At 44.9% G+C, this 13,818-nt stretch overlaps 1 protein-coding gene across 2 annotated transcripts in view; it reads right to left on the bottom strand.

Moving 5' to 3' along the window:
• Positions 1–13,818, bottom strand: part of USP7 (ubiquitin specific peptidase 7) — a 76,165-nt gene that overhangs the window by 35,898 nt on the left and 26,449 nt on the right. The window contains exons 1-2 of one of the 2 annotated variants that reach the window (XM_074381626.1): positions 6,518–6,537; positions 229–333 (exon numbers count right to left, since the gene is read on the bottom strand). In XM_074381626.1, the coding sequence (XP_074237727.1) occupies positions 229–238 (10 nt within the window). In that variant the 5' untranslated portion in view covers positions 239–333; positions 6,518–6,537. Of the gene's footprint in view, positions 1–228; positions 334–6,517; positions 6,538–13,818 lie in introns of those variants that run through there. The other variant, XM_039478060.2, reaches the window with a different exon arrangement.

Below are 13,818 nucleotides of genomic sequence, written 5' to 3'. Positions count from 1 at the left end.
ATTTAAACCTATATTCAACCTCCTCACCTAGGGTAGGGAGAATCTACTTACCTGGAAGTGGTGTAGGCAATCTTGATATTCAAAACCAAAACAGGATTTTCCTCAGTTACAGCATCCTGAAAACTACCTATGCTCAAGCTCAGAAGTACCCAAGGAAAAAAACAATGGATCTGAATCTGTTTTGGCAGGTTTCCGCCCGCTGTGAGGAGGCAAACCACAGGCACTTACCATCCTCCATGTCCTCCTCCGTGTTGTTGTGTCCATCACTCAGGGCCACGTTCCCATTGATCACAGGGTTCTGAGTAATTCTTGGTGGGTCATCGGTATCTCCAGCTTTAAAGAAGAAAAAGAAATTCCATGTGTTTTACATTCATGGCTTTGATGGAATTTGATGGATTAAACAAAATATAAACTTACACTTTTGATGTTGCCTAGTCATTAATAAATTTCAGTTGTACCATAATAAAAGTTGATTCTAATCCAAAAAGTATTTATACTAATGTTTACTAAATACAAGCTTTCATTAATTTCAAAACACTAAATGGAATTTGAATACATGCCATGCCACACTGTAATTTGCTTTATTTGCAATGATATTCTGCACGAAACTTTTTATGCAAAATCTCTTATGTAGGCCAGACATGGTGGTTCATGCCTGTAATCCCAGCACTCTGAGAGGCCGAGCCGAATGAATCACCTGAGGCCAGGAGTTCAAGACTAGCTTGACCAACATGGTGAAACCCCGCCTCTACTAGAAATGCAAAAACTAGCTGGGTGTGGTGGTGCACGCCCGCAATCCCAGCTGCTTGGCAGGCTGAGGCCTGAAAGTCACTTGAACCTAGGAAGCAGAGGCTGTAGTGGGCCAAGAGCGCCACTGCACTGTAGCCTGGGTGACAGGCTCATCTCAAACAAAAACAAACCAAAAAACTCCTTAGGTAGTTCTTATAATAGCTAATCAGCATAAAGAAACTTTAATTGTTGTGAAAAGTCACTGTTTTACAATAGGTTTCCTAGTAATTAAAACAATTCTACAGGCAATTTTGTTCTGAGAATTACTAAACATATGCAAATGTAGGCATTAAATATTTTAAAATTTTTCATCATGAAAACAAGCCAGTGTCTCTTTTTGTTTTTCTTTTTTTTTCTGAGATGGAGTCTCACTCTGTCCCCCAGGCTGGAGTGCAGAGGCACAATGTAGGCTCACTGCAACCTCTGCCTCTCCAGCTGAAGAGATTCTCCTGCCTCAGTCTCTTGAGTAGCTGGGATTAAAAGCACATGCCACCACTCCCAGCTAATTTTTTATTTTTAGTAGAAACAGGGTTTTAACATGTTGGTCAGGCTGGTCTCAAACTCTTGACTTCATGTAATCCACCTGCCTCGGCCTCCCCTAAGTGCTAGAATTACCAGCATGAGTCACCACGCCCAGCAATGCCAGGATCTTAAAACATCAAATTATCATCCTCGAGGTGTCACTGGACAATTAATGCATAATTTTGTAAAGAGCGTGGGAAAGCGTTTAGGAAAGGATAAAATTGTTTGATCACTGTACATGTGTGCTAAATGCTGGGGCTGAAAAACACATATAACTCAAGTTCAGATTCAAAACATTTTAAGTTATAAGTGGCAAATAAGGTGCGAATTACAACAACATTCTAGTCACTTTTCATCAATTTTAAAGCATAATTTTCTCACACTGACACAGGTGGTTATTCTACAAGGAGAGTAACCACAGCAGGACTTGTAGGTTTCACGTAGGTTCATACATCCCATAGCTCACTGCAACTAATGCTGGCCCCCACAGCTGCCTACACAGTTGGCTTTCCCTGGTGCATCGGACAGAAATTAAGAATCTCACCTCAACTGCAAGGAGACACACTTTTTAATAGCCAGGCAGTCGTATGTGTGCCTTTCACAATTTCAGAGCCTTCCTGCCATTGGAACCAGCATGCAATCGGATTCAGCACCACGGACAGTGCCACTCCCACTTCCCCTCTAGGAACCCTCCAAAACCCCAATGCTAGGATTTTATCATAAACCTCGTCGATAATTCCAAAATAAAATCGTATTCCCCACCACCCAAGCATCTCAAAACATTCAAAATACCAAAAATAAAAAATTATTACCCAGACATTTAAGATTAAGTCATTAAAGACCAATTTCGATCTTGACAGTCTCTTAATAGATACACTTCATTAATGATGTTTAAAGTTATTTCTGGTCTGGCCCTTCATGGCTCATTGCCTATCAACCCGGCACTTTGGGAGGCTAAAGTGGGCGAAATGCTTGAGCCCAAAAGTTTGAGACCAGTCAGGATAACACAGTGAGACCTTGTCTCAACTTACTGGGTTTTTTTAAGCTTATTTCTGAAAACATATACACATACTTGAAACTAGACCCTAGACCGTCGTGTCTTGACAGAAATGCTCTGGAAGGGTGTTAAGGAAATGAACTCAGATGTCTTCTCAGGAGATAGGATGGAGAGAAGGAAAAATGTCTCTTTGCTCATTCTTTTTTTTGAGACGGAGTTTCGCTCTTGTTACCCGGGCTGGAGTGCAATGGCACGATCTCGGCTCACCGCAACCTCCGCCTCCTGGGTTCAGGCAATTCTCCTGCCTCAGCCTCCTGAGTAGCTGGGATTACAGGCATGTGCCACCATGCCCAGCTAAATTTTTTGTATTTTTAGTAGAGGCGGGGTTTCACCATGTTGACCGGGATGGTCTCGATCTCTTGACCTTGTGATCCACCCACCTCGGCCTCCCAAAGTGCTGAGATTACAGGCTTGAGCCACTGCGCCCGGCCTGCTCATTCTTAACTAGCTCTAACACTCTAAATCAAACACACATGTTAAATAAAAAGAGGTAAGAAAAATCAGATACTCTGAAATCCACATTTGATCCACATTCATTTTCCTAGAACTACATCAAATCATTAAAAACTTTTATGGGATTTATAAACTGTAAACCAAAGACAGTGACTGCCCCTACAATGTGGAGGAGGCAAGAAGGGAAAGGGACTGGGGACAAACAAAGCAGGCTAGGCCTTATCTATCTGTGATACTTAAGAGAAATAGCATGTATATTTAGACTTAAGGGTCAGGCACTGTGGCTCATGCCTGTAATCCCAGCACTTTGGGAGGCTGAGGTGGGCGAATCACAAGGTCAGGAGTTCGAGACCAGCCTGGCCAACATAGTGAAACCCCGTCGCTACTAAAAATACAAAAAATTAGTCAGGCGTGGTGGCAGGGACCTGTGATCCCAGCTACTCGGAAAGCTGAGGCAGAAGAATCGCTTGAACCTGGGAGGTGGAGGTTGCAGTGAGCTGAGATCATGCCACTGCACTCCAGCCCCAGCAACAGTACAAAACTCCATTTCACAAACAAGCAAACAAAAAAAACTTAAGAATATGTTTATGTATTAATAGGGAAAAATACCTTAATATGAAGGCCTATTAAATAAATTATGGCATGTTCCAGTGGAGTGTACCGGACTCAAGCAATCCACCTGCTGCAGCCTCTCAAGTAGCTGGGATTACAGGCGTGCGCCACTACGCCTGGCTAGTTTTTTTGTTTTGTTTTGTTTTGTTTTTACATTTTTAGTAGAGACAGGGTTTCCCCATGTTGGCCAGGCTGGTCTCAAACTCATGACCTCAAGTGATCCACCCACTTTGGCCTCCCAAAGTGCTGAGATTACAGGCGCGAGCCACCACACCTGGCCTATAATCTTAAAAGTAACTTCCTTGATTCAAACTTGTCCTATAACGACTGATTTAAGACATGGTTTAACGTATGGATGCAAAAATGAGGGCTCCTTTTCCTTACACAAAACTTCTCATCTAGGGCCGGGCACGGTGGCTCAAGCCTGTAATCCCAGCACTTTGGGAGGCCGAGGCGGGTGGATCACAAGGTCGAGAGATCGAGACCATCCCGGTCAACATGGTGAAACCCCGTCTCTACTAAAAGATACAAAAAATTAGCTGGGCATGGTGGCACGTGCCTGTAATCCCAGCTACTCAGGAGGCTGAGGTAGGAGAATTGCTTGAACCCAGGAGGCGGAGGTTGCGGTGAGCCGAGATCGTGCCATTGCACTCCAGCCTGGGTAACAAGGGCGAAACTCCGTCTCAAAAAAAAAAAAAAAAAAAACTTCTCATCTAAAATTAGGATCATATGTAAGCATAAGCAGTCTAAAGCGTGGCAAATAATCGAACTCTGTAACTGATCTGTAATCCTAAAGTACAGGTTATGGCTTCATGAGGTCCGGTGAAATTGCACTGAGACACAAGTGAATTCAGATTATAGCTCAAAGATTAGCTTGTTTGAATGACTTCAGATAGACTCCACTGTCTCCAAAATTTACATCAATAATAAAGGCCAAGATCAATTCAAGAATGCATAGTATCTTACAGGATGGAGTGGGGGAAATGGGTAAGCTCTACCCTTGTTTTTCAACAGTGGGATTAACTACAGTATGACGACTAAATATTTTCTGAAATTATTCTAGTGTAAATTTAGGTCTTCTCTGCAGTTGGCCTTAAAAAGCAAAGCAAGTAACGTTCTGCAGTTGCAGCAGAATCTGAGCAAGACTCCATCTTCAACGTCCAAATTAACACATCTGAGTTGGTTTGACCAATCTGCCCTTTTCCACCTGACAGGTGCAGACAAAGTGGTCGAGGCCAGTGGCTATGAAACGGCAAAGGACCACTGGTGGTGGCCGCTGAGCATATGAGTTGAGGGTCCTAGCCACCAACAGCCCTATGAGTGTCCAAGCAGCTTCCAAGACAATTCCAGCCCAGCTCCCATGGGCAGGAGATCCCATTTTTAAAAGCTCCTCATAAATGAGTTAGTTCCGCAAGAGGATTTAAATTTTAATTAAGACATGGTAAATCCCTGGTCCAGAAGTAAATGATGAAAGCACAGAATAGCCACACAAAAAAAATTTGTACTAGGCTTCTAGAAATAGCTGAAACAATGAGGCAGCCTTCTTTTGTTGTTCAAGACAGATGTACATAATTGGCATGCACGTGCATTTACTGCTATTTAAGACTGATCTAATACCAGGTTTTATATCCCACCTTTTTGGAAGTTTTTAAGCCATGGTGACTGATTTGGCCAAACACTTGAGCTGTGGCACCTTTTTTTTTTTTTTTTTTTTTGAGACCGAGTCTCACTCTGTTGTCCAGGCTTAAGTGCTATGGCACGATCTTGGCTCACTGCAACTTCTGCTTCCCAGATTCAAGCAATTCTCCCACCTCAGCCCCCCAAGTAGCGAGGATTACAGGCACCTGCCATCATGTCCAGCTAATTTATTTTGTATTTTTGTAGAGGCAGGGTTTCACCACGTTGGCCAGGCTGGTCTCAAACTTCTAACTTCAGGTGATCCACCTGCCTCAGCCTCCCAAAGGGCTAGTATTACAGGTGTGAGCCACCGCACTTGGTCTATGACACTATTTTTGACACAAAATTACCTCAAATAAGACTGGGGACATGTTTGGCAAACACAAGTGACAATGTGCAATATCAAATAGACAAGCTCTGGATGAGAAATGTCTGTAGGAAATAAAGCAATTGCCATCTCATAATATGCATATCCCACCCAGAAATAGAAGACAGTATCCATTACTTGTGCTTGCTAGGCCTTTTGATGCAGTATGTATATGAAAAAGCAGAAAATATGTTTTAGAAACATCCAGTAGGCTCCCCCTGGCTAGTTTCAAGGCTTATATTCTTCCCACTTGCACTAACTACTGGGCACTTACACCTATACTCAGCTTTCCTCCCCCTGAATTCCATTTGTGATGTCATAACACAGAACTGGTAACCCACCTGAGAAAACCTGCCAGTCGCTATGGAAGCTAGGTAGGCTCCTTTAGCACCTGAATCTCACTCCTGAGATAACACATCAGAATAAGCAAGATTCCAACTGGCCGGCTTTGATATTTTCTGTCAGTTCACAAAGATTTATCAATCCTCCCCCAAAAAGCTGGCAGGGGGCAGGGTTTGCAAACACCACAATAAAACCCTAGCACGTTGAAACTGAGAGTCCATGTACTGCCACCAGGTGGTGCCTTGTCCATGAATATCCGGCTAAGCCGCTGAGTCACAGGTGGCTCCACCCGACCCCCCCAGATCCTTCCACTAGTGTCAATTTAGGGATCAAAACTACAGTTCTGTTACTACAGCAGATACGCAGAACACATGGGCCAAATCCTAGTCCCTGGGTAGCTCACAGGACACTGTAAAGCCCATCTCACCCCGTTCCCATCAGTTCACCCTCCCTCTGGCTTCTGCGTGGTCCTCTCCTAATCTCTCATGTCGACCCATACTGAACTCAATTAAATATATGACTTTAAATGGAGGTTATCAAGGTAAATTAGAAAACAGTGATCTTTATATAAACTTTACTCATACTATTTCTAGATTTATAGTCCCAAATACACTTCAAGAGTCTAGCTAAGACATGTCAGTATTGGTTATCTCCATCCATCACCAGCATAAGGAGCCCAACCTGAAACCCTGACTCACCTTCGAGCCCAAGCCTGTGGTTCTCAGCCATCTCTGCATGGCTCTGCAGTGGCATATGCTGGGGGATGGGGGAGGTTCTCTCACCCACATCAGAGTGACTGCATAGAATCTCTAGAAGCTCTACCTCAGCATTCTTTTTTATTTTTTAAAGCATCCCTCAAAAGGCTTTAGGACCAGAAACATATTCAAGCAACATCAATTTAGATAGGAACAGAAAGAGGATATTAATAGAAAAACTGGTGAAATCCTCAAAGACTTTGAGTTTGGATCACAATAACATACCAGTGCCAGATTACTAGCTTTGACATACTCACACTGGTGATATAAATTGTTAACAATTTGAGAAGGTTGGTGGGGTGGCACACAGGAGCTCTGTTGTAACTTTGCAATATTTCTGTAAATCTAGAATTACTCCAAAATTAAAAGCTAATTTTAAAAAGGCAAAGTAGAATGCCCTCTCAGCCTAAGAAGCAGGAGGAATAATTGATACAAGTGAAAAATTTCAGGGCACTTTACAACACATCACTAATCCCAGGCACTCAGGACCCTGAGCTAAGAAACTCCCTTGAGCCTGGGCAACACAGTGAGATAGATCATCTTTAAAAAGTATAAGGAAGCTGGGTGCAGTGGTTCACACCTGCAATCCCAGCACTTTGGGATGCTAAGGCTGGCAGATCACAAGGTCAGGAATTGAGACCAGCCTGACCAACTTGCTGAAACCCCGTCTCTACTAAAAATACAAAAATTAGCCAGGTGTCGTGGCGCACACCTATAACCCCAGCTACTCAGGAGGCTGAGGTAGGAGAACTGCTTGAACCCAGGAGGCAAAGGTTGCAGTGAGCGGGATCGTGCCACTGCACTCCAGCCTGGGCAACAGAGTGAGACTGTGTCTCAAAAAAAAACCAAAAAGGAGTAACAGAAAACTAGTTGTACCAACTACTCAACTACTTTGTTTATAAGACAAACAAATTGGACCAGGCAGGGTGGCTCATGCCTGCAATCCCAACATTTTAGGAGGCCAAGGTGGGAAGATCACTTGAGACCAAGAGTTCAAGACCAGCCCTGGCAACACAGTGAGATCCCATGTCCACAACAATTAGTTGGGTGTGGTGGTGCACATCTGTAGTGTCAGCCACTTGGGAGGTCTGAAGTGGGAGATAAAGGTTGCAGTGAGCAGTGGTTGAACAACTGCATTTCAGCCTGAGCAGCAAAGCAAGACTCTGTCTATAAAAAGGCTTAAAAAAAAAACCCAGGGCCAGGCACGGTGGCTCAAGCCTGTAATCCCAACACTTTGGGAGGCCGAGGCGGGTGGATCACAAGGTCAACAGATCGAGACCATCCTGGTCAACATGGTGAAACCCCATCTCTACAAAAAATTAGCTGGGCATGGTGGCGCGTGCTTGTAATCCCAGCTACTCAGGAGGCTGAGGCAGGAGAATTGCCTGAACCCAGGAGGCGGAGGTTGCAGTGAGCCGAGATCATGCCATTGCACTCCAGCCTGGGTAACAAGAGCAAAACTCCGTCTCAAAAAAAAAAAAAAAAAAAAAAAAAACCAGAAAGGGAAAAACCTCAGCATTATGCACATAAGCATGGCTTAAATTCTCAAGCAATTCAAGGCAAACAAAAAAAGCAGTTTGGAAGCTGAAACATAAAACATTTCCCATATAGATGCCAGGAGACAACTGGACAAGAGAATTGCTGAGGAGACTTAAGGGACTAGGGAGCTTGCATCTGTGTGGGGGCAAGAAGGGGAGTGAAAATACCACATGAGAAGGATCTACTATTTGCCTAAGAACTCCATGAAATCAGTAACTCCAATGAACCCCTATTATGTGCCAGGCCTTGTACAATTCTTGAGTAATTGTCACTGGCCGCAGGGTAAGGTAGGGCAGGATATCCTCCCCATGTCCAGGGTCACGGCTGGCCTGGCATAGGCACTGCCACAAGGACCTAGGCAGGAAGAATGGAAGCAAAGTACTTAGCAAACAGGCACAACACTCAGAGAAGGCTGAAGTTCTTTAACTACATATGCTTTTTAAATATGGATATTCCCAAAATAATCCAGACTCCTGTAGGACTGCTACTACACCATACTATACTGACTTGATTAAACTTTTCTTGATTAAATTTTGAGAAAACTGTAGATTCATACACAGTCTTAAGAAACAGTCTTCCACATCTGTGGATTCAACAAACTGCACATAAAAAATACACCGGGGAGGTGGGGGGGGGGGATCCTTACTAAACATGTACAGATTTCCTTGTCATTATTTCCAAAACAGTATGGTCTACCAACTATTTACATATAGCATTTAAACTGTATTAGATATTATAAGCAAGCCAGAGATAATTTAAACTATACAGGAACATGTGTGAAGACTACATGCAAATACTACACTGTTATATAGAAGGAAGACTTAAACATCTGTGGATTCTGATACCTGAGAGGGGTCCTGGAACCAATACTCAGTTAATACCAAGGGTCAGAGAGAGACCACATACCCTCTTCCTAGTTTCCCCTTACAGCACCACTTTGCAAAACCACCCTCCAATATCAACAGCCAGGTCCTGATATAAACCGCCAACCCAATGAAGATTTCTCCACATTTACATGTACTTATTTGTGTATTTAGTTCTGTGCAATTTTATGTTGTGTGTAGATGTATGTGTCCAACACCCCCACAGTTAAAATTCTGAACAGTTCCAACACCCCAAGGATCCCTCCGGTGGCCCTGTTATGACCACACACACCCCAGCGAACGTGTTCCCCCATCATCCCAGGCAACCCCTCATCTGTTCCGCGTCTCTGGTTTTGTCACTTCACCAATGCTACATAAATGGACACAGTGCAGAATGAGTTGTTCCTTTTTACTGTTATGTAGGATGTCACGGCAGGGATGGACCGTCATCTAACCATTCACTGCTGACATCTGGGTCCTTCCCAGATAGAGGAAATTTACAAATAAAGCTGCTATGAAAATATGTGATGGGTCTAGGTTTCATATTTATTTCTACTTTTGAGTTCTAAAAGAAGGAAACACAAACAAGCAAATGTCAGCTAGCAATGATGCAGAGATGAATAAGGAGAAACGAATTAGCCTTCCCTGAGTGCTGACATGAAAGAAACCATGAATGTTTCAGCCCCAGGCAGTCTCAGTGTAATGTTCATATACACCTATTATATACACTGTGCATATGCTTTTTCTCATGAAGGAAAACACATGCGATATTCATATTACATGGATAACATTGTCATGATTTATCCACCACTCCCCTACAGAAGACTGTTTCCAGCCAGGCCCAGTGACTCAGTCCTGTAATCAATCCTAGCACTTTGGGAGGCCAAGGGAGGCAGATCACATGAGGTCAGAAGTTCAAGACAAGCCTGGCCAGTATGGTGAAACCCCGTCTCTACTAAAAGTACAAAAATCAGCCAGGCGTAGTGGTGCATGCCGGTAATCCCAGCTACTTGGGAGACTAAGGTATGAGAATCGCTTGAACCCAGGAGACAGAGGTTGCAGTGAGCTGAGATCGTGCCATTACACTCCAGCCAGGGCAACACAGCGAGACTCCGTCTTTAAAAAATTAGGCAGTTTCCAGGTTTTTTCTTTATTTTTGCCACTCCAAATGATGCCGTAACAACTCTGTCCTGTGGCTCCCATCCTACTGCCTATCTACACATCCTACAGCCAGGTCACCTGTCCATGCATCCTATATCCTATAGCCAGATCATATACACATCTGGCCTCTGCAAGTAGCTAGCCATGCTTTGGTCCAATAGCAAATGTCAACCCTGTTATCCAACAGCCAGAACATTACCAAAAGCTCTGGCCAGCTCCAGCACAGGACCAGCCTCCTGCACACAGTGTTCAGGAGAACTCTTTGACTTCTTGAACACAAGAGGCAGAAGGTATATACTAGGAACATCCAAGAAGCTGAGAGCCACCATCAGGGCTGTTGATCAGAGTGAGAGGGCAGGGGTTAACCATGGGACCAGGCAACCCAGGGTGGGAGTTGGAGCAGTCACAGCGAGGCCCCCTGCATCAGGAAGGGAGAGGTGGGAGCCTGTGAACTCCTGAGGTATCCACAGAAACAGGGTTAGCGGCAACCAAAAGAGACGGAGCTACCAGACTCCCTAAGAAGCTCCTGACAGCCATCTTTAGTACATTTCCAGGGAATGGGAAAGATCAGAGGCTGTGGAGTGAGCTCAACCCTCTCTACGGGAGAGGGGGGCCCTCCTAGGCGAAGCTCAAGCTGGCCTCGAGTAGGGCCCTGGAATATATACAATGTCCATAACCCGGGGGTAATGAAGTAGGGGTGCAGGTCATAAAAGGATGCAATAAAGTAGGAACAGCAGGAAAGAATTCTCTCTCCTCTTGCCCGCAGGCCCCTTCTTCTCATCCAGCACTCAGGGATTCAAGGTTCACCACCTCTTCCAGCCACTGGTTAGAAAGAGGTAGGTGCTGGACAGGCCACACTGCCCTTGTTTGCCAACAAGCTGCCACCTCACTCGTAAAGACCATCCTGCCCATGGACAGCATGAGGACACCCCAAATACTTCCCAGTCCTCACACCCTCTGGGCCTGACTAGGCACCTGAAACCTCTTGGAAAGGGACAGTTCCAGAACATGATCCTAAGTGGAAAACTTCAACAATGCTCAAAAATAATCCTGAAAGCGCCTTTCTAAGCTGTTACTATCAGCTAGGATTTCACGCATCCCCTTAAGGGTGGGCATACCCTATATATCCTGCAGTCTGCAGTTAACACCTCTTTTTTTTTTTTTTTTTTTTTTTGAGACAGAGTTTCACTCTTGTTACCCAGGCTGGAGTGCAATGGCGCAATCTCGGCTCACCGCAACCTCCGCCTCCTGGGTTCAGGCAATTCTCCTGCCTCAGCCTCCTGAGTAGCTGGGATTACAGGCACGCACCACCATGCCCAGCTAATTTTTTGTATTTTTAGTAGAGACGGGGTTTCACCTTGTTGACCAGGATGATCTCGATCTCTCGACCTCGTGATCCACCCGCCTCGGCCTCCCAAAGTGCTGAGATTACAGGCTTGAGCCACCGCGCCCGGCTAACACCTCTTTTAAAAAAAAGACATTTTATTCTGTAACCTGATATATTACTTCTCAAGGCGGCAAGGACCTGGGGATGTAACGGCATTTATCTCCAACCACAGTTCGCCAGAGCCCACCCACTTCTCCCAAGTTAACGGACATGTCCTGTGACTTGAACGTGCCTTGAGCATGGCTGGGCCCAGGGTTCGACAGGGAAGTGCTCACTGGAAAGTGGGAGGCAAGTCCCTTGATGATCATTACAACAGAGGGCAAACGGCACACACTGACAGCCATAGGGCTGGTTCACGTCCCTTAGCCGTGAAAGAGGGGACAACTGGGTGGAAAGCACAAAGTGCAAGAAGCTGGCTGGCCAGAGACGGTGAAGTGCCTTCTCGGTGAGCAAACCACAACAGGAAAAGAGCAGTGGAAGGGGATGGGTGGGAAGCGGAAGGTGGGCAGGGCCAAGGCTGTGGAGGTCCTTGAAGGCCATAAGGATTCTTCACTCTAATGAAGAATACAGTGAAGGAGCCCCACCCATTGAAGAGGAAGCTATGTTCTTGGGAGGCACTGTGACACTTGGGATGACTGTCATGCCCAGTGGAGAGCTCTGTCAAGATATGAGACAGCCCCAGCGTGGAAATCTTGGTGCCAGTCCTTGCCAAATATCACAGCAGTAGGTATTGCCCCATCCTTATCACATGCTAGAGGTCTCCCTACAAGCTCCTTTAGTGTTCTGCAGGACTGTGAGGGCCTGACTGCCCGTGCCTCACTCCAGCCTGTGCAAGTAGATCCCTGTGTAGTCTAAAACAGGAGCCCTCCTAAGTAAGTCTGGATCTGTCTGGTCATATTAACAAATTTTGGCTTATTTTTGAGACAGGAATTCGCTGTCGGGCAGGCTGGAGTGCAGTGGTGCCATCATGGCTCACTGCAGCCTTGACCTCCCAGGCTCAAGCAATAGTCCCACCTCAACCTCCCAACTATCTGGGACTACAGGCGCACACCACCACACTCAAGCTAGTTTCTGTATTTTTTATAGAGACTGGGTCTCCCTATGTTGTCCAGGTTGGCCTCAAACTCCTGGCCTCAAACCATCTCCCAGCTTGGCCTCCAAAAGTGTTGGGGTTACAAGCATAAGCCACCATGCCCAGCCACTTTGTGATTTTATACACTTCAGTTATTTGGCCATATGCACCCTCGTTAGGCTGGTTGGAAAGGCACTTCTAGGGGCCAGTTGCCTTCAGTCCTGTGCCTTTGGTCAGCCACTACAGGCCCTGAGGTCAGTTGCCCTCCTGGCTTTAAGGCGGTAGAACCTGAATCCTCACAGTGGACCCAATACCCAGTGTATTAAAATCATGCTGTACATGCTGAAATAATCTTGATGTAAATCAGTCATATGAAAACCAAGCCCCAAAGAAGGCCACATATAATATGTGATCCTTAAATAAAACTATTTGTTTGGAACTTTCAGTTTAGCTTCATTATGTAAAAATCATCTGTTCCCTAGAGACCATCCTAACTACCAACAGTGCCCGTCCAAACAGTGATGACTGGTTTTAATGCTGTGTTGGGTACTAAGAGGGGCTTAAAATATAGCCCAACTAAAGACCATATAATTATGCCTGTACTGCTTCTGCATGTATGGTTTGTACCACAAAAGAACAGGATTCTCTGCTAAACTATGCAGCACAATCCAAACGCTGTGGGAAGGAAGTCACAGCACGTGTGGCTGGGACCAAAAGGCATGGACACAGTACGGCAAGTACCCAGATGAGGATCCATGACACTTGAGAGCCAAAGGATTAACACCGAGAATGCAGGGCCCCAATGCCATGAGAAACACAGACAATCAACAGGCTCCACCTTCCTCTTTAACATGGGACACCACTCTTCCTCTGCTGGATTAATGGTGAAAAGCAATGGCAATGTCCACTGGTACTAAAGTTCAAGTGTAGGGATAGTGTCAAATGGCTGGGAGGAACACATTTTTCTATAGTCAAATTGTCCTTCCCAAAGACTGTATGTCTCAAAACCAAAATGTTGAATATCCTTTCACTCATTTAGAAATGTCATTGCAACAACCCATTCCCCAAGAATATGAGCATTCATGCCCAAGGATAAACACAAACAGTGCTTCCTGCACTGAGGCACAATTTGAAATTAAACATAAGCTTAATTTTTTGCAGGAAAACATTTTGGTTTTTAAAATTTCATTTCTCTATTAAATTTATTTTATTGCTTATTCTA

The sequence above is a fragment of the Saimiri boliviensis genome, chromosome 12, assembly GCF_048565385.1.
Source record: "Saimiri boliviensis isolate mSaiBol1 chromosome 12, mSaiBol1.pri, whole genome shotgun sequence".
Taxonomy (NCBI): domain Eukaryota; kingdom Metazoa; phylum Chordata; class Mammalia; order Primates; family Cebidae; genus Saimiri; species Saimiri boliviensis.
This window is presented reverse-complemented; position numbering and strand designations above follow the sequence as displayed.